Genomic DNA, 21,851 nt, shown 5'->3' on the forward strand with positions numbered 1-21,851 from the left:
CGTATCGTCAGGCGATTTTAGCTTTTGGATACGATATTGCCTGTAAATAAAGTAGAGGGCAAAAATGACGTACGAGTATAACTTCTCGATGTCAGTGGGTATCCATCTTAGATCGCACATCAAACACCAGACGAGATTATGGTCTACAATCACCGACATCTATTGTACCTACGGGTACTGCAATAGATGTCTACCATTAACTTTTTATTTTCATATATAAGGACTTATGAAAAACTTCCTAGCGCAGTAGTGAGCGCTATGGTTTTGTAAGTTGAAAATTACCCCAAATTAGAATCCTGAAATTGCCACTCCCATTCTATTTCAAAATTATTATCTCCGGTCTGGTCTAACTTGGGCTGTGGTTAGTTAGCAGTGAGAACTCATCGGCAAAGATGTACCCACCTACAGTTTTAGGGTGCTTTCGACTAATCAGGTTATTGAGAGATGAGAGATAAATCTATCCGTCATCTAACTGATCAGTTGGGATCGAGCCCAGGTTTTCTTGAATACCAGGCCGACGTCTTAACCGCTAAGCTATCACTGCTTTTTTTATTACGTAGACATATAACTTGGGGTAACTACGATTTCTAAGTATACAAATTTAATTAATCCTTCCATACTAATATTATAGATGCGAAAGTGTTTCGGTCTGTCTGTCTGTCTGCTATCTTTTCACGGCCTAACAGTTTAACCATTTCGGTGAAAGGTACAGAGTTAGCTTAGGTACATTCCGGGGACGATAGGCTACTTTTTATCGCGGAAAATTAAAGAGTTCCCAAGGGACACTTATATTCGTTCAACCGATTTATATGAAATTTGGTACAAAGGTAGCTTGCGTCCCGGAAATTGACATAGGCATTTTCATTATGGAAAAGCAAAGAATTAGGGCATCATCTAATATAAAGTAAGTGGCACTTACATCGAGCGTCACGCTCTGCTTGGCCATCGCAGTGATTGCCTTCTCGTACATGTGCGTGTTATGGATGCCCATCCCGCAGAATATCGCGAACGCCTCCACGAAGTTCTCGTCGTTCTTCGTGAACAGAAGATCGTCGAATTTGTTTACCAACTGAAATAGAAGAAGAAACATTTCCATCGGCATACTCAGGCTAACACACAAACTCTAGAGACACAAACTAATTTATCGCCTGCTATGCAACTGAACCTTAATCCATCTTAAACATAATGGTGGAACAAAAGCGCGCACAATTTTCTCACAGCCTTTATCTCAAGCATTATATTAAAAATCTAATTTCCCTCGAGTAAGGAAGTTTTCAGCCGCCAAAATTAGCTACTAACTAGTCTTTGTGCCAATTAAAAATACAAACAACGTTTTCTTTGTAACTTTTGGAACTTGAGGCGGTAATATTCGCTTGGCAGTAAACGCTGTTTCAAACGAGCGTAATTTTGTAAGTTCTTGAATAATGGTTGAGTGATTTTAGAGTCGCGTCGCATTTATAACGTTACGATCCCATGTCGAAAATTTTTCTTTTAATTTATAGACTAGCTGTTCGCCGTAATCAGACTTGCTGGTTAGGCCGTAATCAGACTAGGATCCTAAGATAGAGCGCGCTTGCCTAGAAGATGCCTATTCACTTTTGATTTGAAGGTATCTGTATTAAAAGTGGAGGGCAAACGCCGGAAGGCCGGAAGGTTTCTAATTCAAACCGCCTAGCGGTTTGAATTAATTGAATTAGAAACGAGGAGGCAAATCGCTTTCTACGTATTCATGGAATTTCGACTACGTTCGGATGCAGATCCTGAAGATGCCTTGTGGTACAATAGCAGAAAGGTGTAGGAGGAACCAGGTATAATCACAGAATTACATTTCGTTGTAAACCAAATCTCGATATTACTCGTACCTATATCTGGGTCAAAAATTATTCCTTTCAAACGCATTTTCAATGTCGCATTGTTTCTGCCCGCAATGCGCAATGTGTAACCAACATTATTTTGTACTGTTTGTCGGAGTGTGTGTGTGTGTGTGGCTGAATTTTTCATTAATTCGCGGAAGGTTCTCTTTGTTGCAACATTTTCGACTCGACTTCGGTAATTTTATTACGTTCCAGAATCCGTGGAGAATTATTTTCACGCTTTTGCTCTTTCCTTAGTTACATTTCCGTATCGTCGAATAAATTCAATTTTCATCAAATGGAATTATGTTTGCCGCCCTCACTGAATGACGCCTGATGGACGCTGTAGTCTGATTAAAGGAAACTCCTGGGTTCGATTCTTGGTAGAGGCAGACTGAAAATTCATGGTTTAAGTATAAATTGACTCTGTTCTGGTCTATTGTGGTTTCAGCTGTGACTAGTTACCACCCTACCGGCAAAAATGTGCCGCCAAGCCATTCAACGTTCCAGTACGATGCTGCGCTGGTTTAATATAAACTACTATTACCCTTTCCAGGTTAGCCCGGTTCGCAGTCAGGGGCTCAAAATTTTTAAAAAGCGGACATTCTATATTATAGTGGCTATATAAGTTATATATATAGTAGGAATATAAGTTAGAGTCGGGCACTGTCACTATTCTTATGTTTCAGATTCAGATTTCGATAGTTTAACACAGGATTTCTGAACAGTGGTAGGAATCAAATTTAAAAATTTACTTTTCTATTTCTGATTGCTAGGTTAGGTAGGTAATACGGAGCCTGCTTAAGGGCTATTGTGAGCGAAACGACTATAAACAAAAGCTCCCGAGCGACTAATGCGAGCAATAAACCGTTAGCCCACTTTAGACTTACTTAATAAAAGATGTTTCGGAAATTTTAACTAAGTTATGGAATAATTAATTAAATTAATTTGCAAGTTTCGTGCCACAAATGAAGTGGAGAAGGGGACTTTAATGTGTATAAAGTTAGATTAGGTGGGTACTTCAGAGAACAGACGAAAATATACGTACATCAATTCAGAGTAAAGTTTGAACAGAAGACAGTTAAGTCAATATAAATATAATATTATATGACATGAAATAGAAACAAAATTAAATGAAATGCATTTCACGTAGAACAACTCGAGCCACTTATGACGTTATGTTAGGACTCAACAACTGCCGTTCAGAAAGTTGATTCCTCTGAGGAGTGCCGGCAATAAATGTATGTAGGTATTTGAGACATAATCTATAACAACATAATATCTATCATGTATGGTATATTATTGAAAATTGAACACTTGAAAAGAGCAACAGCCGAGTTTCTTGCTGGTTCTTCTCGGTAGGAACGACATTCCGAACCAGTGGTAAATTATTTTGACGATTCAAAAGCACTTGTAAAAGTCTACTTGAATAAAAATCTATTCTATTCTATTTTAACTTTTAATAGAGATAGATATTTTGCGTTATAACGATGATACAACCACTCAAACCACTAAAAAACTTTTAAAAAAATCTGAGATCCAATAAGTTACAACTTTAGTATCTGGAATATTATTGTACATATACATATATATAATATACAATTTTATTTATTTTTATATATTTATAATATATATATATATATATAATATACATTCCAAGCTCCCCCACAAGATACACGCTTCTTTATTGAGGAAAGTAGAAGAAAGAAGCCTTGACATTTTTCATGAATAAATGAATAACGCAATGCAAATTACTCGTAAATGACCATGATATTACTCAGACTTTCTGCACTATCAGTTGAAGCAGTAAACGATACCACTGTTCACGACAGTAAGGGCTCGTTCACATAGGCTGCGTAAGGGTAGACGTAGCGCGTACCATTGCGTTGTAATGTATGGAACTGTATGAAATATGGCATATCGCTTGCGTGGCGTGAACGTTCACGTAGACGTAATGCGTGCAGTTAAGTCAATGGGTACACGCGCGTCACTACGCAAGTGTCAAGTGTACGTGCTGCATACGCAATTGGTGTGAATCTGGCAGGTGTCAAATGCCTCTACATTTGACGCTAGGAAGCCTATTAATCGCCTATTCTTCTTTGATATCACGTCACCCATAGCTTCATATTTGACATATCGTCGATTCAGGATCAAACCGAGAGTTCCCTCACTCTATTTCACTCCGACGATACACAATATGACGAAATAAATTGATAGGACCACCATAGGTCGTTAACTTCACGTGGCAACGTATGCAAGCCATAGAAACGAATATTATCAATGAACTTCGACCGTCGCTTTCGGTCGTACAGTTCCGCATTGACCGGTATTCTTGTCAGCCATGATGTGGTCACTATCTATCTATGGTAACAATATCTATTATATGTCACCAGGAAATTACAAAGTCTCCAAAATACTATCGCATGAACAATATGTGCAATCTCCTATTAATTTTGTTCTCGTCGATTTTCAATCGAGGCAAAAAGGGGTCCCAAATTACGAAAAGCTTTTCCCTGTTTCTAATAGTTGACTGGTACTACTAACTGCTAGTAGGAAAGTGGAAGTAAAGAGATTTATTACTCACGGAGCCTCTATTAATTAAGAAATCGGGGTTATGTGGGATTTCCACCTGCTGAATCCCCCACAGTAATCATCCTTAGAGCATATAAAGAGGCTCCGGGAACTCTTAAGAATGTGCGCCGGTGCTTAAAGCTTTGGCTCCAACAGCCAAGCGATGGCTGTTGGAGCTAAAGCTACGCAATGCTTGGCCCACTGCCACTTCAACGTGCTGATTAAAATGCCTGCAGCTAATTAATTATTATCGTCAAAGTTGCAAGATACTTACTTGAATAACACCTATAATTCTGCCCTCAGAGTTTTTGATCGCCATACATAATATGGTGTTGTGTTTGAACCCCGCGCCTTCGTCCACTGAAGGGTCAAAACGAGGGTCCATATATGCATCAGCGATGTTCACTGTCTGCGAAATAGACAAATATATTAGACACAATTATTCTTTCATGTATTCAGAAAAAGGGTACCCATATTAAAATGCATGATAATCAGTATCAAAATACCTAAATTAATCTATTAATATAGGGAAGTCAGTTTAAAATTTATTCGTTAAGGTCCGAACGCACTTGAGCTGCGCGGCGCGGCGCGGAAAATATATAGTTTATATGAGTTGGTATGGACTATGGAGCAAGGCACTGCCGTATCGCGTCGCGCAGCGCAGCGCAAATGCATTTGGACCATTAGAGTTAAATACCTAACATAATAAGAAGTGTCTAGATGGCCACAAGTGGTCGTTTAGTAAAAAGAAATATCCTGCCACTAGTGGCGTATTAAATAAATAAAGGTTTTTTTTAGCTGTGTTGTAGTTTTTAGTTTTTTCATTCAAGTTGTAACTAGTAGTTTCATTGTTTAGCTAAAAAACCTTGAGATTCAACTTTTAGTGAGAATGTCAAAAACCTTTTTAGTGGCCGTATGTTTTCGATAGCCGGCGTACCTACGTAGCCCGAAACGAAATCTGATCACCCCGTCTTTGAAAGTTTGAATATTAACTTAAGCAAACTCAATGAAATTTTGTGGACACGCTCTACAAATCCTGTTATGCTAGTACTTGGTTTATTGGACTTCCGTAAAATATATCTATTTTTAAAGTTATTACGCCCACATACCTATACATATTTTATGTAAATCTTTGAGCTCGTGTAACTTTCAAAATACATATTTTTACGAGAATCTGGCAAACCTCAGACACAGATATTGATTTGTAGAGCGCGGCGTGTCTACAGAATTTCATTGGGTTTGATATTCAAATAAGAATAAACTTCGTCTGTATTGAACACGCTCTTAATACACTTCTCTTAGGACATACCTGCTGAATTTATAGGACCTTACGATTAAAGTGGAGTAAATATACCATTAAAAGTAAAATCAGTTATATTAAATGCTGAAAAATATTCCAATTGGTACCTATTGAACTAAAGAAAAGAACTCGTGATCCGAATAGGAAGAGAGTTGAAATTTTCACAGAATATGTAGGTATTTCTATTGCCGCTATAACAACAAATACTAAGAAATTCAAAATTTTCGCCACGAAAATTATTGTGTTATTAGTGTTATTTCTTATGGTACGATGGTGCGGAAACCTTCGAGTGCGAGTCCGATTCGAACTTGATCGTTTTTTTTTACATCTCCTAGTTACTACAGAGCGATTTGAATGGCAGGAATCAGCTAATTATTTATTATTTAAACTTATTGTTTAAAAAATTGGCGGTTGTGCACTAATTCGATTCGTATTCGATCGTAAAAATACGATTCGAAGTGGCCGCCATACAAAACGTATGGTTACGCGTCAGTGCACTCATTTGATTCGTGTTTTGACGGATCTATAGGTATAATGAATACAAATCAAGTTAGTGTCCAAAAGCGTACGTACATTTTGTATGACGAATCGTATTTTTACGAAAACGAATACGAATCGAATACGGATGAGTGCACAATAGCCCTTACTCTCTCAAAATGATGCTGTAACAATAAACTTGATGTTTATAGCTGTTTGCGTTCCGAATTGTCCGTTATGCAAATTGATGACTCCCAAAGGCCAAATTCGAATTTACTCCTACCTACTATTCGTATTAAATACTAATTTGGTTATCATGTGGTGTACTTAAACAAATAAACCATATTTTATGTATTTTGCGTTTACTAACTCAATTTGGTAACAATTTACCTTTACGTTGGTAGATACTAGATAGTTACATTATTTTATCGTTAAAACATTTTCGGCAGTATGATTGACTGAGACCATTGTAATTATTGATGGCAATCTAACTCTTCCGCGATCTGTATTATCAATTACTATCCGGGTACCTAGCTATCTTTAAAACGAGAGTGAAAAGGCATCTTCTAGGTAAACGCGCCCCATCTTAGGCCACATCATCACTTTTCATCAGATGTGATTGTGGTTAAGCGCTTGCCTATAATGAGTTTAAAAAAAACATATCTTTGCGGAGTGATCCTTCTGTACCAGAAAGGTAGTTAAGTATTCTGTTGTACAAGCAAGGGTAACAACCGTTGCAAATCACTGACATTACCTCCCCAGTGGTCGCGACGTAGCCCGTGATGCCGATGTTTATGGGGAACCGACTCTCGTACGGCGACGTCCGCGGCGTACCAGGCTCTTCATCGTCACCAGCTTCGAGATCAAAAACCCGTGAGAAACTCCCCTTTGACGCTTCATGCACCAAAAGGATCTGGAACAATGAAAAAAAAACTGTAACTACATAACTACTGATTTTCATAAAGTTCTTTCAGTAGGCTTAGTATACGATTTTACATCACACCAACCAAAAAATAGAATTCGAGCGTTGAAACGCAATATTAGCGTTAAGTAAAATTAATCTTTACTGCCTTGTTTTAAAGCGCAAGTTCGTCCATACATCTACATTACTTTACATTACATTTTGTTAACGGCTTGGAAAAATAAAATAAAACAAGCCTATACATTTTAGATATTATTCGAAATATGTCTCTGCAGCTGCGGCCATGAAATTCTGAAATTCAAAATGAATCATATTTTACGTAGTGATGTGCACTCCAAGCACTCCCATGGTGAGTGAGTGACTTAAGTATTTTGACTTATGAGTGTAATAAACTAAATGATGCCCGCGACTTTGTCCACGTGGATTTAGGTTTTTAAAAATTCCGTTGGAGCTCATCGATTTTCCGAGATAAAAAGTAGCGTACGCCCTTCCCTGGTATGTAAGCTAACACTGTACCTTTCGTCAAAATCTGTTAAACTTTTGGGCCGTGAAAAGTTAGCAGACAGACAGACATACTTTCGCATTTATTATATTCGTATGGATATAATTAGTAATTAAAAAGTTATAGCTATGAATATAAACGAGGAACTGGTGAACAAAATGATGTTGTAATTTTTACAGCAAAAGCAAACAACTGAATGAAAACTGTGGAAACTTTAATAAATTTTGATCGAAATCACAAACTTCGGATTCAAGTTTAGGTCGTTTTGCTTGGAAAATTGGCAATGAGTCCAAGTTTGTATTCAGTAATCGGAATCATGAACTTTGGAGTTGTACCTACTCTATTTTGGGATACTTAAGCTTAGGCCGTTTGCTTGAAAAACGAGTTTAGATTTGTATTCAGTGAACCCGAGTGCCCACTGAATTCGGATTGTTCGCTAGCTTCTCAAATATATTGTAATTTTCATATGGCTTTTCAAAAAAATTTTATTTTTACGGATGGCGGTAAAGCCTGTAAATGAAGTGAGCGCGCAATAACAGGCTCCCTCCCTCCCCCCTTTTTTCACACGTTTTTACAGCGACACATTGCTTATAGTAGTTCACTTATTTTATGTTTAAAGTGTTTAAACTGATCTTGATGATAGAAATACTAGCAAAAATTCTGAAAGGATACAAACAGTACAGTGCTGTGGTGGTCTTGTATGGCATTTTTATGTTCTGGGCAAAATTACTTTAAAGAAGCTTTCATGAAGGATTATAATTTCATCTCAGTAATATCCGGTACAACATAATCGAGCGTTTCGTCGAAAAGATTATGGTTTATGAGCAACTGCGCTGTTACAATTACCTACTTTAATCACATGCATTACGTTCGCGACGGCCCTAATGACTTACGCTTAAAGGCTCGTACGCTAACATTAATAAAGTAATTTCTACAAAATATTATATTACTAAAACTACCTTATGCTCGCGACTTCACAAATTACTACTCAAATTTCAAACCCCTATTTTACCCCCAAGCCTTAAAACAAACATTAATTTATAAGCATGTGCCAATAAGTTTGAATCGTCAGAAGTTAGCCTGGGACAGTAATATTCTGTAATATTCCGCAACGAACATTGTTTCCACAAACTTTTTAACTCAATAAGTTGCTCTTGGAACGCGGGACATGTGCGATTTTTTTCATAACACTCATTCAACTTTATGAACACTATGTAAGCTTACTTACAATGTGATTTTCTGTTTGTGTTTTCTGTAAGTTCAATAAAGTCTTCTTTGATATAACCATTATAATATATTTATTTATTTAACCCACTTTATTGCTTAAAACTATGACAAACTTATCACTAAAGTGATCTCTCCCAGGCAAACCATACTTAAAAACTTATAGAACGACGGGAAGTCGCAATGCAGTAGGTACGTATACATAAACATACTTTCTAATAGGTACATAGTATAACATATAATTATATATATTAATATAATAACGCGTTGCTTGAAATCATTCCATATTACCGAATGTTACTCAATATGATATATGACAATAATATATCTTATTATGTATATTTTTGAACAGAGATCGTTTGACGTTTCGTACGTTTACATTGTAGCTACATTTATATTCTGAGTTTTTCCACAATATAATTGCCGTAGCAATTCAACAAGAAAATATATATTCCACTTTGCCTGTACAACGGGATAATACAAGAAAACGCAATTACTTTTTGCGTTATAAATAATAATATGTTTTCTTATACTTTATTGAAGCAAACGACTAGGCTCCTCAGGGCATTGTACAATGTACAGCCGACATTAAAGTGTCTGGAACTGAAAATGTGCGCATTTAGTGAATTGTGTAACCATTGTGTAACACAGTTTGGTGCTTGTAAGGGGAAATAGTAGACGTCAACTATTTTTATCATTGCCCATCTGAAATAGACTGAAGAGATTCAGTACTCTTCTCATTGACATTGGAACTTTATCACAATTTTAAATCGCATGTTTTTTGGGTACTTGGGCTTTGATTTGTGGAAAAAAGAAACTCTTATAGGTCTGTTTGTCAAGACCCGTCATGGAAATCGAAACCTAAGGGTACAATCCCGTGGACTTAGAATCATAAAACTTGGTAAGGCAGGTAAGTAGCAATGCCTTATAGCAAACTGTGAATTTGTGGTTATGTCGCAAAAACAATTAAACAGTGTTATTTCTTGGAACACTTGAGAATGGAACCCTTCTTTGAAGCTATATATTTTGAATTTTAAAACTAACAAGTGTAAATTAAAAATTTATAACACCCCCGACAAGTGAAGGTTACAGTAACTAGAAAAGAGCTGATAACTTTCAAACGGCTGAACCGATTTTCTTGGATTATAGCTAAGAACACTCTCGATCAAGTCACCTGTCAAACGAAACAAACTTAATTAAAACGGGTCATTAGTTTAAGAGCTACGATGCCACAGACAGATACACAGATACACACGTCAAACTTATAACACCCCTCTTTTTGGGTCGGGGGTTAAAAACACAATCGGCCTGGATCGTCTCCGGGAAGTACTACTGGAATATCTTAATTAATAGGTTTAAAGACGCCTAGATAACAAATTGTAATAAAAGTAAATACGCTTTGTATCAACTTCGAGTAATTGTCGAAGGGGCCGTATAATCCATGAATTTAAATTGGCAATCGCCGAACAACGCTTACAGCGGGGGTGTATGTAATTAAATTTCGATACCGGTTTACAAACAAAGTTAATTGGATCTGCTCAAAATTTGCTACAGCATGTAGATTAGCCTCCTATTCGAGGGCAGTGGTTCGATCATCTTACCTTTTCGTAATTCAAATTCAAATTCAAATTCTTTTTATTCAATTAAACTTTTACAAGTGCTTTTGAATCGTCAAAATAATCTACCACTGGTTCGGAATGCCGTTCCTACCGAGAAGAACCAGCAAGAAACTCGGCGGTTGCTCTTTTCAAATTACAATTTACAATAATATGCCATACTGTATACAAGCAATTGCAGCGCCGTGTATTGCTGGAGCGAGTCAAATCCAAGCTTTTTTGTCATTTACAATATAATCTTCGATTGTATAATAAGCTTTTTTCAAGAGCATACTTTTAATAGATTTTTTAAACTTGTGTAAAGGCGTCTAAAATTGATTGTGGAATTAAGTATGAGTTGAACTATAACGGTGAACGAAAACATTGTGAGGAAACCTGCATTCGTGGGAGTTCTCCATGTTCTCAATGTGCCGCCAAGCGATTTACCGTTCCGGAATAATGCCGTGAAGAAACCAAAAGGGGTATGGGTTTAGTAAAAACAGCCATACCCCCTTCCAGGTTGGCCCACTTCCATCTTAGACTGCATCACTTACCACCAGGTGAGATTGCAGTCAAGGGCTTACTTGTATCTGAATTATTATGCTTAACTGGCTGACTTACATAATATCAACGTACAGTTCAAACCAATTGGTCTAGAAACTTGTGATTTTGCAGGTTCTCCATTACGAAGACCCAAAGGAGAATGTTTTTCATCAAATTACTTAGAATATATATCTTTATTCCGTCCATGAAAAACAGATAAGTAATAAGAATTTGCGTTCAATTTGACGTCAATGCTCGAGTCTTGGGGGTTCCACAGAAGTCAACGTATAACTTCCATTAGAGGGTTTCGTCGGCTTATTTCCACATTGTTCTTACATAATTGAGTTTTCCTTGGGAATGATCCAATAAAGTATTGCTAAAGGGAATTTCGTGTAGATGCTATATTAATCGTCATTTTTGATCTAATAATGGACTTTTATAAATATGTATTTAAACACGTTTTATGAATATAGTAGTTAGGTTCTATTTCTATAACTATTCCGCCCGGCGTTTCTTGAATATTTATACAAAATTATTAATAAATAACCCTAAACGAGAGGTCTACTAAAGGTGGCATACTTAATCATACATACATCAACATCAGATATAGAAAATGTGGGTAGGTACAAGTTAATTTAATATTAACGAGGTTCTGCCACTCATGACTAGCAATTTTTGCAAAACGATGTAGACACTTTACGTTTGGATATAAAAATAACGCGATCCATTTACGTGCGAACATGGGGGTGGGAAGTGTTGCGTGCGAACATGCGATGGAAATAAACATCAACATATTGCCCGATAGCCAGTAGGGAAATTTACAGTAGTCTGATAAAGTTGAAATTGTTCAAGTGATGGTGGTTCATTTGCGTTGCGTAGCAAACTAGATCTGGCATCGGACCCCTTATCGGAAAGTCATGGTTTAAAATAGATTTTAAAATTTGTACCAATCAGACAATCTAACAAACAGACAGACAAGAAACCGAATTAATATTGAACTGTCAGCCAGTTTCGGTCTTTAAAATTTTAAGTCTCATCAGCAAGTCAGTTTAAAATGGATTACAGAATTTGTATCAAACATACAAACAATTAACTACAGACTAAAACACAGACAGACAAGAGAACGAGTTAATAAAAACGTGTTAATTAAAATATTATTAGGTATCTGGCCAACCCACCGCGTTGCAGCCGCAGATCTATTTTACCCTATTTACAAATTTCCCAGTTTTATCAAATCCTCCTCAATATTTCCTACAAGCTCTAGGGTTATATTTAAAGTCAAAACACACAACTATACTTTGCTAAAGTCAGTTTCAGCGAATTCACATGTACTGCGGGTTGTGTAACTTTAAATTATTTTCACGGAATACGATCTCATTTTATGGTGCCAACAGCAAAACACAAACTCATTTACCAGATTAGAATGAACATTTTAGCTGCACATAGGAATGATAAAAACTTTCCAAAGTTCTGGCAAGCAACAAAGAGACTACAAAGTAAACCCCGGTTGCCACATAGTGTTGAAAATATAGTCGAACAGAGGGGAATTTCCGAATTATTTGCTAGTCATTTTAAGGTGCAACCACTTTATGTCGAAGGAGTGGAGCATAGCACGGATGACATTTCCCCGTCGGACCCGCTGACTGAGACCCTACAATTCTCACCTAAGGATATTGTTGACGTGATAAGAAAAATGACACGTGGGAAGTCTCCAGGTCACGATGGATTAAGTATTGAACATATGCTCTATGCCAGTGAGGATATTAGTCGAGTTCTGTGTACGCTGTTCAATTTATGTATCAAGTTTAATTACTTACCCAAGAATCTTATGAAGACCGTGGTGGTTCCAATCCCCAAAAACAAAACTGGAGATTTGTCGAAATTGAACAATTATAGGCCCATATCACTGGGTACTATAATTGGTAAAATATTTGAAAGACTTTTACATCCGTTTCTTAAAAATGTTAGTATCAACGATGCGCAATTTGGTTTTCGTGCCGGTGTCTCAACTGATTCTGCTATTTTCAGTCTGAAAAACACTATCAAATACTATACTAACAGAGACACTAGTGTATATGCCTGTTTTTTGGACCTAAGCCGAGCTTTTGACCTAGTAAACTATAATTTGCTATGGTCGAAACTCAATAAGCATAAAGTACCATCTAATGTTATAAATCTTTTGAGATATTGGTACGAAAATCAAAGCAACAAGGTAAAATGGGGCGATACACTTTCTAACGATTATAGGTTAGAATGCGGCGTACGCCAGGGTGGATTGACATCGCCGGACCTTTTCAACATTTATGTGAACGACCTGATAGAGGAGCTGAGAAGCACCAAAATCGGTTGTCATGTCGGCGGAGTTTGTATTAACAATTTAAGTTACGCCGATGATATGGTGCTACTCAGTCCCTCTATCAAGGGGCTACGGAAGCTGTTAGATATTTGTGAAAAATACGCTTTAAGTCATGGACTTAAATATAACGTTTCCAAAACGGAGATGATGGTATTTAGGTGTGGAAAAGGTCCGGACATTGTCCCTCCAGTGTATATGAATGGTGTGGAAATTCGGAGGGTGGCGACATTCAAGTATCTCGGTCACATCCTGACGGAGAGCCTCAGTGACAATAAAGATATCGAGCGTGAGAGGAGGGCGCTTGCCGTAAGATGCAACATGATCGCGCGTAGATTCTTCCGCTGCAATGAACAAGTAAAGAACACTCTTTTCAGAGCATTTTGTCAAAACCTTTACACTTGCCAGCTATGGTTTAACTACACAAGACGCTCGTATAGTGCCATCAGGGTGCAGTACAATGATGCCTACCGCATCCTGATGAAACTACCGCGATTTTGTAGTGCATCGAACATGTTCGCATCGGCAAGAATGCCAGACTTCTTCGCGATTATACGTTCCCGAATAGCTTCCTTTTTGGAGCGATTAAGTCACTCAAATAATGAGATTCTACGGACGATGTATGAGCACTTGGATGTCGCCATTTTCCGATATTGGTTGACGCAGCATCGCAGTGCGAATCGAAAATAAAGATATAAATATAAGACGGCAATACATTATTGTACCTACGTATTTTTGTCTTTATTTTATTTAGATCTAAGCTTTTATATATTTTATATTCGACTTTTATAACTTTGTTGTATGGGTACATTTTTACCTGAAATAAAGAATTATTATTAAAGTCAAAACACACAACTATACTTTGCTAAAGTCAGTTTCAGCGAATTCACATGTACTGCGGGTTGTGTAACTTTAAATTATTTTCACGGAATACGATCTCATTTTATGGTGCCAACAGCAAAACACAAACTCATTTTACGAGTGCTGGCAAGCTGCAATTTTCGTATAATTTTAATGAAAATGGTTACTTTTATAATCAACAGTTATTAAAACTAGTAACCTAGATACATATTGTGTGTATAGGTGGAAAAAAGATACCAAATTCGATATTATACAGATTTTAGTTAGTTTCGGCGAACTCTTCCAATTGTTTGATGTTGTATGTCTACCAACTGAGGATCATGTAAACGCTGCGCTTCAATAGCTCAACTGGTAAAGGAGTAAACTGAAAACCGAAAGGTCGACGGTTCAAACCCCGCCCGTTGCACTATTGTCGTACCTACTCCTAGCACAAGCCTGACGCTTAGTTGGAGAGGAAAGGGGAATATTAGTCACTAGCTGACGCCCACGACTTTGTCCGCGTGGATTTAGGTTTTTCGAAATCCCGTGGGAACTCTTTGGTTTTCCGGGATAAAAAGTAGCCTATGTGCTAATCCAGGATATTATCTATCTCCATTCCGAATTTCAGCCAAATCCGTCCAGTAGTTTTTGCGTGAAGGAGTAACAAACATACACACACACACACACACATACAAACTTTCGCCTTTATAATATTAGTGTGATTTAACATGGCTAATATTCTTTTTTATTAAAAAAAAAAAAAACTGCCCTACCATATGCCACTTCATCTTTGAACTCTTTGAGCGATGATGATGACTTACTCTGATTCTTCTATGAATCTGCTCTTTTCAGATTTCTGATTTGGTTCACATAGAACACGTAGGTACTTCGTATTTCGAGCATGGCTCCCTTTTTACCCGCTAAGTGACTCTGAGCCGTCTTATGAGGCCCATAGCGACTATGCCTTGGATCACCATATCACCACTAGCAAAATGGTTCAAAGACAGAGACACTGAGGTATTTCAGACAAGAAGACAATTCAAAGCTTTCCGAGCACTATCAAATCGATAACTAGTAGAGTCATTGAAACATCGAAATAGCTCTATCATAATTCCTATCTTTCATCAGCTTACAAGTTCCGCATTAGAATACAAGCGTACAACGAGTATTTTAGTCACAAGACTGTTGATATGGCTTGATTGCATAAGAATATCAACACTGGCACTGTAAATATAAACATATCGACTCATAATATGACTGCAAGTGTAGCTAATGACAAAAAGAAACGCGATTGGTGCAGGTCGTAGACAGTTTTGGCGTGAATTCACGTTGCCCTAATGTTCTCAAACCTGTGTGTGTATGTGAAGTCTGCCGATCCGCACTTGGCCAGCATGATAGACCAACCCCTTTTGGGATCCGTCTTAGTAGTGAGTCGGCGATGAGTTGATAAGAATGATGATAATTACTTAAAACCAAATCTAAAGAGACTTGGAAGATGGAACTTTGAAACCATTATTATTTGATTGAAATACAAGGAAAAGTTTTTAGAGTGCAGTTGCATGGAATTCCAAAGACCCTCAGATTATAAGTAGGTAAGCCGTTTTCGTCGACGTTTCAACTGATAGACGTTCATGTTGGACATACTCAGGGTGAGATTTATAAAGCGCACTTTGACTTTGCTCAGAATTAAGATTGAGTTAAAACGAGACAGATTTATGTGAAAGATATACATCTGTCTCGTTTTAACTCTGGCTTAAGTCTAAGCAAAGTCTGAGTGCGGTTTATAGATCTCACCCTTAGAGGCCTGCTGCAAAAACTTCCACAGAACATGATCTTTTGCCGCTTGCGTCTAACTGCTACTGCGACTCGCTTAAGATCAATCATCTCCTAGAGGAGTTATTTAATTAATAAGCCTGTTTTCGTCTTCTGCTGGAAATGCGCCTTCCCGAAAGCGCGCCACATCACACAGTTCTTCGCGTTCCTCATTCACCCACTTCCCGCTTCTTTTTCCAGGTCATCAATCCAGTGGGTTGGAGATCGTCTCGCACTGTGGTTGCTGGTACGCGGTGTCCCGAGAAGTTAATTAGACTCCAAGATGATAGTAAATAACCACAAATTACCTTGATATGTTTACGCAGTATTATTTAAGCCGTATTTACTTATGTAATCAACAAAGAATAGCTTAGATATAAATAAGGTTAAGTAAAAAGAGAACAGTAGCAATTTCTGCATTGGCTCTGTTAAAATAAACACAAAGAACATTTTGCCTTTTATATGTATAGTCTGTATTTTAAGACAGTATCACTGTACGTATCGAATTCGGAAATGCTGGCCAAGTGCCAAGTCTGCAATACATGGTTGAATATTGTTCTTTCTTAAGAATCAGCCAGAAAGTGATACGGAAGAGTGCCAGACTGTGTCCGAACTAATAAAAATCAAGTAACTATTTAGCCTTTAGTTACAATTTACGAAAGTCGATTGCATAACGTACCTATATCGTAAACTAAAAAGTGGGTAAGTGGTAAACGACAATAGTGCAGCGGGTGGGATTCAAACCACCAACCTTTCGTAATTCAGATCGCTCTTTAACCGTTAGAGTTATTAAGGCTTTTAAAAGTATATTAAGATTTAGATAATTTAGCTTAGTTTAACTTAACTTTACTTTAACTTAATTTCCATCTTATTATATTCTTTTAAAATTTATAACTTAGGCATTTTTTCATAGTCCTTAGGTTAGCTATATTATATTTTATATTTTACTGTACGACTTATGTTTATGTTAATGCACGCTGTGACTGCCCGTAAGTGGAGTTGCATAAGAGCCCTAGAATTTAAGGAACAACATGTATAATTTAAATGTGTAACTCTGTGGGCGGTACTATAGTAAATAAATAAATAAATAAATATCCGAGGGTTGGTCAAACCGTGATATTGTCATGAAACTCTAGGAGTAAGAAAGTGGAAGGCGGTCTGATCGAGATCAGTGGTAAACTAGAACAAGGCAAGACTCACAAAGGGATGTAGCGCCAAACGCATAAGTGGTCATAAAACTACTGTAAAACAATAAAACCTGTTTGCATCGAACATGCTCGGTACGATCGCAATCTCCCTGTCTATTGAAAGTTGGAAATATCAATTAGCATTCAGTTGTTTGCCCGCTGATCTCGATAAGGCTAGATACGGCGCCACCTCCGGGCGACGGCTCAATCATCATTACATGGTGTCTATTAAATAGAATTTACCGGCGTCGGATAGGCGGACGAGTTATGGCGCCAAGAATTTATAATAAATCCCGATATCCTAAGGCGATATCAGAGAGATCAAAGATAGCGGGTATTTTAAAGTGGCATGAATATCTAATTCTTGGCGCGTGAATTTATAGTCCAACTCGAAGTCAAAACAATTTTTACACAAATAGAATAGTTGGATTTCAGGTCCTTTTGAGTCGACAAATCTTTGTATTGGTTTCTTTGCTATTCTCTGTACTAAAAATATTCTAAATGCGAAAGTGTGTGTGTGTTTGCTAACTTTTCATGGACCATCCGTTTAACCAATTTTGATGAAAGGCATAAAGATAGTTTGCATCCAGGGAAAGGACATCCCTTAAAATCAAGTTCCCACTGGATTTTTAAAAAAACGAAAATAAAACGGACGAAGTCGCGGCCATCAACTAGTCTAGTTTGTAATAAATCTCGATATCCTAAGGCGATATCATACAGCTCAAAGATAGCCGGTATTTTAAAGTGGCATGAAAATCAAATTCTTGGCGCGTGAATTTATAGTTGAACTCGAAGGCAAAACAATCTTTATACAAATAGAGTTACTTTCAAGCTCTTCTGAGTCGACAAGTCTTTGTGTCGGCTTCTCTGCTATTATACAATGCTATTCTAAGAATATTATATTAATATACTAAGAATATTTTAAAAGCGAAAGTGTGTCAGTCTATTAGCTTTTCGCGGTCCATCCGTTAAACCGATTTTGATGAAAGTTACGGAGGTAACTTACATTGCATGTGCTACTTTTTATCCCGAAAAATCAAAGAGTTCCCACGGAAATTTTAAAAACCGAAACTCACGCGGACGAAGTCGCGGGCATCATCTAGTCATAACTATTCTAACGAAATTTTGTTAGCAACGAATCTAATCAAAATGTTGGCGTACAGAAAATTTAATCAAAATTCCTGGCATGGCTAGCGATGAACATGAAAGAACTAACTTTGTTACTAACTTTAATCTACTTTTACATTTAGATTCAGTTGACCATACCGTACGCTATTTTAACGGGCCCTAAAACTCGTAGCTCCATTAGAAATTTTGCGAAAGATCAAAACATTATTTCGTACTGGTAAATGTTATATATTTCCATTCCAACCATATTTCTTCAATGCTTAAAAAACCGACCAAAATATAATTGGAAGAACTCCAAAAGCAGGCTCTGTGAATGTTTCTGTTCCCGTACTATAGGACGAGAATATATACATATTTCGATATTTTATTTCAATGGCATACCCGAATACAACAAAATATAGAACTGCCATGCAAATAAGTGGAAGCAAAACAAAGCTGTTGTGACCTATATACATACAAGTGTAACATACGAATATATACTAAATAGACATACAATTTAATTACTAAATAAATAGTAATTTTTTTTTTTTTGGAAAGAGACCTATAGTCTAAAGTTTTAATACTCATTCAGTACATATAATGAATAAAATACTTAGCTAAATTAAAATTACTACTAGTTATACCTAGTCGTCAAAATGACCACCCCTGGTTGCCCCTGGACCAAAAGTGCCCATCAAGCTGGCAGCATTGCCCCGCTGAATGGCGATGGACAACCTTTGGACCAGGTAGGCCCCAGAGCGTGGATCGCAGCCTCTTTCTCTTAGACGACGGCCAATGTCGCGCACAAAGCCCCGCGCCTCCTCACCCCAGCAGCCCATCGTCTCCACCGCCAAAGGGACGAAGAAGTATTTGGCCATGAGTGGGGCGTATTTAGTCTTTTTACGCGTGGCAGCGGACTCCGCGGCGGCGCCGGCAACTCGCGACGTTCGGCTGAGATGGCTTGGCGCGAAGGTGCAAGAGCACGTCGCATCCCACAGAAATAGTAATTATATAATTACTAAATAAATAGTAATTATATAATTACTATTTATTTATAGAGTATAAGATAACGTAGCACAATCGCGGTTTTCTTTCGAGGTTACGTATCTATATTCAGATCATCGATGGGATAAAGGTATCATGGAATGTAGTGTTTTTAAATAATTTAACAATTTAAATTTATGTTATACCTTATTTGGGTTCCGCATCTCCAGAGAAAAATGGAACTCTTGCAGGATCACTTCATTGTCTGTCTGTCTGTCAAGACCCTTCAAGGGAATCAAAACTCTAAATAAATAATGACACGTGCTCCTTGCCTTGGTGGAAGTTTCTAAGCCGCGACATTTTTCCGTGACTAGGCGTTCTTCTGCATGCATGTTTTTCTGCGTTATGCGTGATAATATGAGGAACATATTGATGCTTGATTTCTTGGTCGTATCATCATCATCATAATCAATATCACCGGCTCACTACCGAGCACGGGTCTCCTCTAAGAATGTGAAGGATTTAGCTATAGCTAGTCTAACACGCTGACCAAATGTGGATTCGGAGACTTCACACACCTTTGAGAACATTATGGCGAATTTATCAGGCATGCAGTTTTCTTTCACCATTAAATCAAGTCATATTTAATTGTATACAAGTGTAAAATAAAAATTTATAACACTCCCGACAAGTGAAGGTTACAGTAGCTAGAAAAGAGCTGATAACTTTCAAACGGCTTAACCGATTTTCTTGAATTATAGCTTAGAAGTTAGAACACTCTCAATCAAGCCACCTTTCAACCAAAAAAAACTAAATTAAAATCGCTTCATTAGTTTAGGAGCTACGATGCCACAGACAGATACATAGATACACACGTCAAACTTATATCACCCCTCTCTTTGGGTCGGGGGTTAAAACGCACATAACTTTGAAAAGTCAGAGGTGCGTGTGAGTAGGAGCCAAGAAACCCAGTCTTAACCTACCGTCTGTTCTAGTGACTATCAGCACTTGGTGGTATACCATGTACTTAGGTACTATTTGTTTTTATATACTTTGCCATTAAATTTTTAAGAGAGACTTTTCCAATGTTAGAAGTATCGGGACAGTATAGTACTTCTCACTACTTCATTAAAATATATTTCATCGAAGAGCATCAAATATAATTTTATATTTCTCGTTACTATTTGAAACGTGAGCTTTAATTATTTTTCTATATTATATTTCTCTTCAAGTGACTGTCTGAAGGATCTATTGAAATTTGTATGCTATTAAATATCTAGAATAGCTTTCTCTCTAGAAACGTCTCAAGTAGGTACCTTTATTAGATTTGGTATTTAGCGCAAATAATGCCTAGTACGTGTATGTGATTAGAGTACGGTCTACGTTTATAATAATTTGAACAGCAAAATACAGTCACATTCAGATTTACCTAATCCGCAAGGCTGGTGCTCAATATTTTAGATTTTTTTTAAAGGTAAAAATGTGGCTAAATTGTATTGTACGCCAACTCCAAACTAAATTAAATGTATTTATTGCTACTTGTTCCATAATGCTCCCTGAGGAAAAGGATCGTAGCACTACATTTAGAACTGCCAATTATAGTTTAGAGGTTGTGAACAACAGAATTATCCATACTTAATATTATAAATGCGAAAGTTTGTCTGTCTGTCTGTCTGCTTTCTTTTCACGGCCCGACAGTGTAGCCGATTCTGACGAAATTTGGTACAGGGTTAGCTTATATCCCGTGGACGGACATAGGCTACTTTTTATCCCGGAAAATCAAAGAGTTCCCGCGGGATTCCTAAAGACCCATCCACTTAACCGATTCCGAAGTAGCTTGCGTTCCTGTAATCGAAATAGGCAACTTTTTATCCCGGAAAATCAAACAGTTCCCACGGGATCTATAAAATCTAAATCCACGCGGACGAAGTCGCGGGCATCCTCTAGTAATTAATATTATTATTAGCCTTCATATACTATTGCAGATTTAGATTTATTTTTTGTTTATTTACGAAAAATATTCACATATTTGATTACAACTCTGATGTAAGCTAATCATAAATTCGTTTGAGTTTTGCTATTTACCCATTTGAATTGTAGTACGTCCTAGTTTACAACTACATAGTTGGATGATGGACGCGACTTTGTTAGGTTTTCAAAACCCCCGTGGGAACTCTTCGATTTTCCAGGATAAAAAGTAACCTTTATCACTCTCCAGGTCTTTACTTACTATACCCATGCAAAAAACACGCAATCCTTGGTTCCGTTGCGACGTGATTGAAGGACAAACACGCTTTCGCAATAGGTATTTGTAGTGAAATGTAAGCATACTCTGTAAAAGTGATAAAGGTAGTGAATGTGAGCTATGTAAATACTTTGTATTTATTTTTTCCTTGGATTATTTATGTTTCCTGGGTAATTGATAATAATGATAATGTCAAGACGTCGTGGCAGATTTATTAACCTCACAATGAGATTACTAGGCAGAGGTTGTAAACATAAATAAATAAACTATAATATTGTAAAGTCCCATTCATTATATAAACGCGTTGCATTTCTATTATTATTGAGTAAGGAAGTT

At 37.2% G+C, this 21,851-nt stretch overlaps 1 protein-coding gene across 14 annotated transcripts in view; it reads right to left on the reverse strand.

Annotated features, from left to right (window-relative positions):
- Positions 1-21,851, reverse strand: part of LOC123873604 (dual 3',5'-cyclic-AMP and -GMP phosphodiesterase 11) — a 231,339-nt gene that overhangs the window by 13,955 nt on the left and 195,533 nt on the right. For all 14 annotated transcript variants that reach the window (XM_045918498.1, XM_045918497.1, XM_045918495.1 and 11 more), the window contains 3 exons: positions 6,956-7,114; positions 4,699-4,833; positions 920-1,069 (listed from right to left, as the gene is read on the reverse strand). In XM_045918498.1, the coding sequence (XP_045774454.1) occupies positions 920-1,069; positions 4,699-4,833; positions 6,956-7,114 (444 nt within the window). The remainder of the gene's footprint in view (positions 1-919; positions 1,070-4,698; positions 4,834-6,955; positions 7,115-21,851) is intronic.

Source organism: Maniola jurtina, chromosome 17 (genome assembly GCF_905333055.1).
Source record: "Maniola jurtina chromosome 17, ilManJurt1.1, whole genome shotgun sequence".
In the NCBI taxonomy this organism is placed as follows: Eukaryota; Metazoa; Arthropoda; class Insecta; order Lepidoptera; family Nymphalidae; genus Maniola; species Maniola jurtina.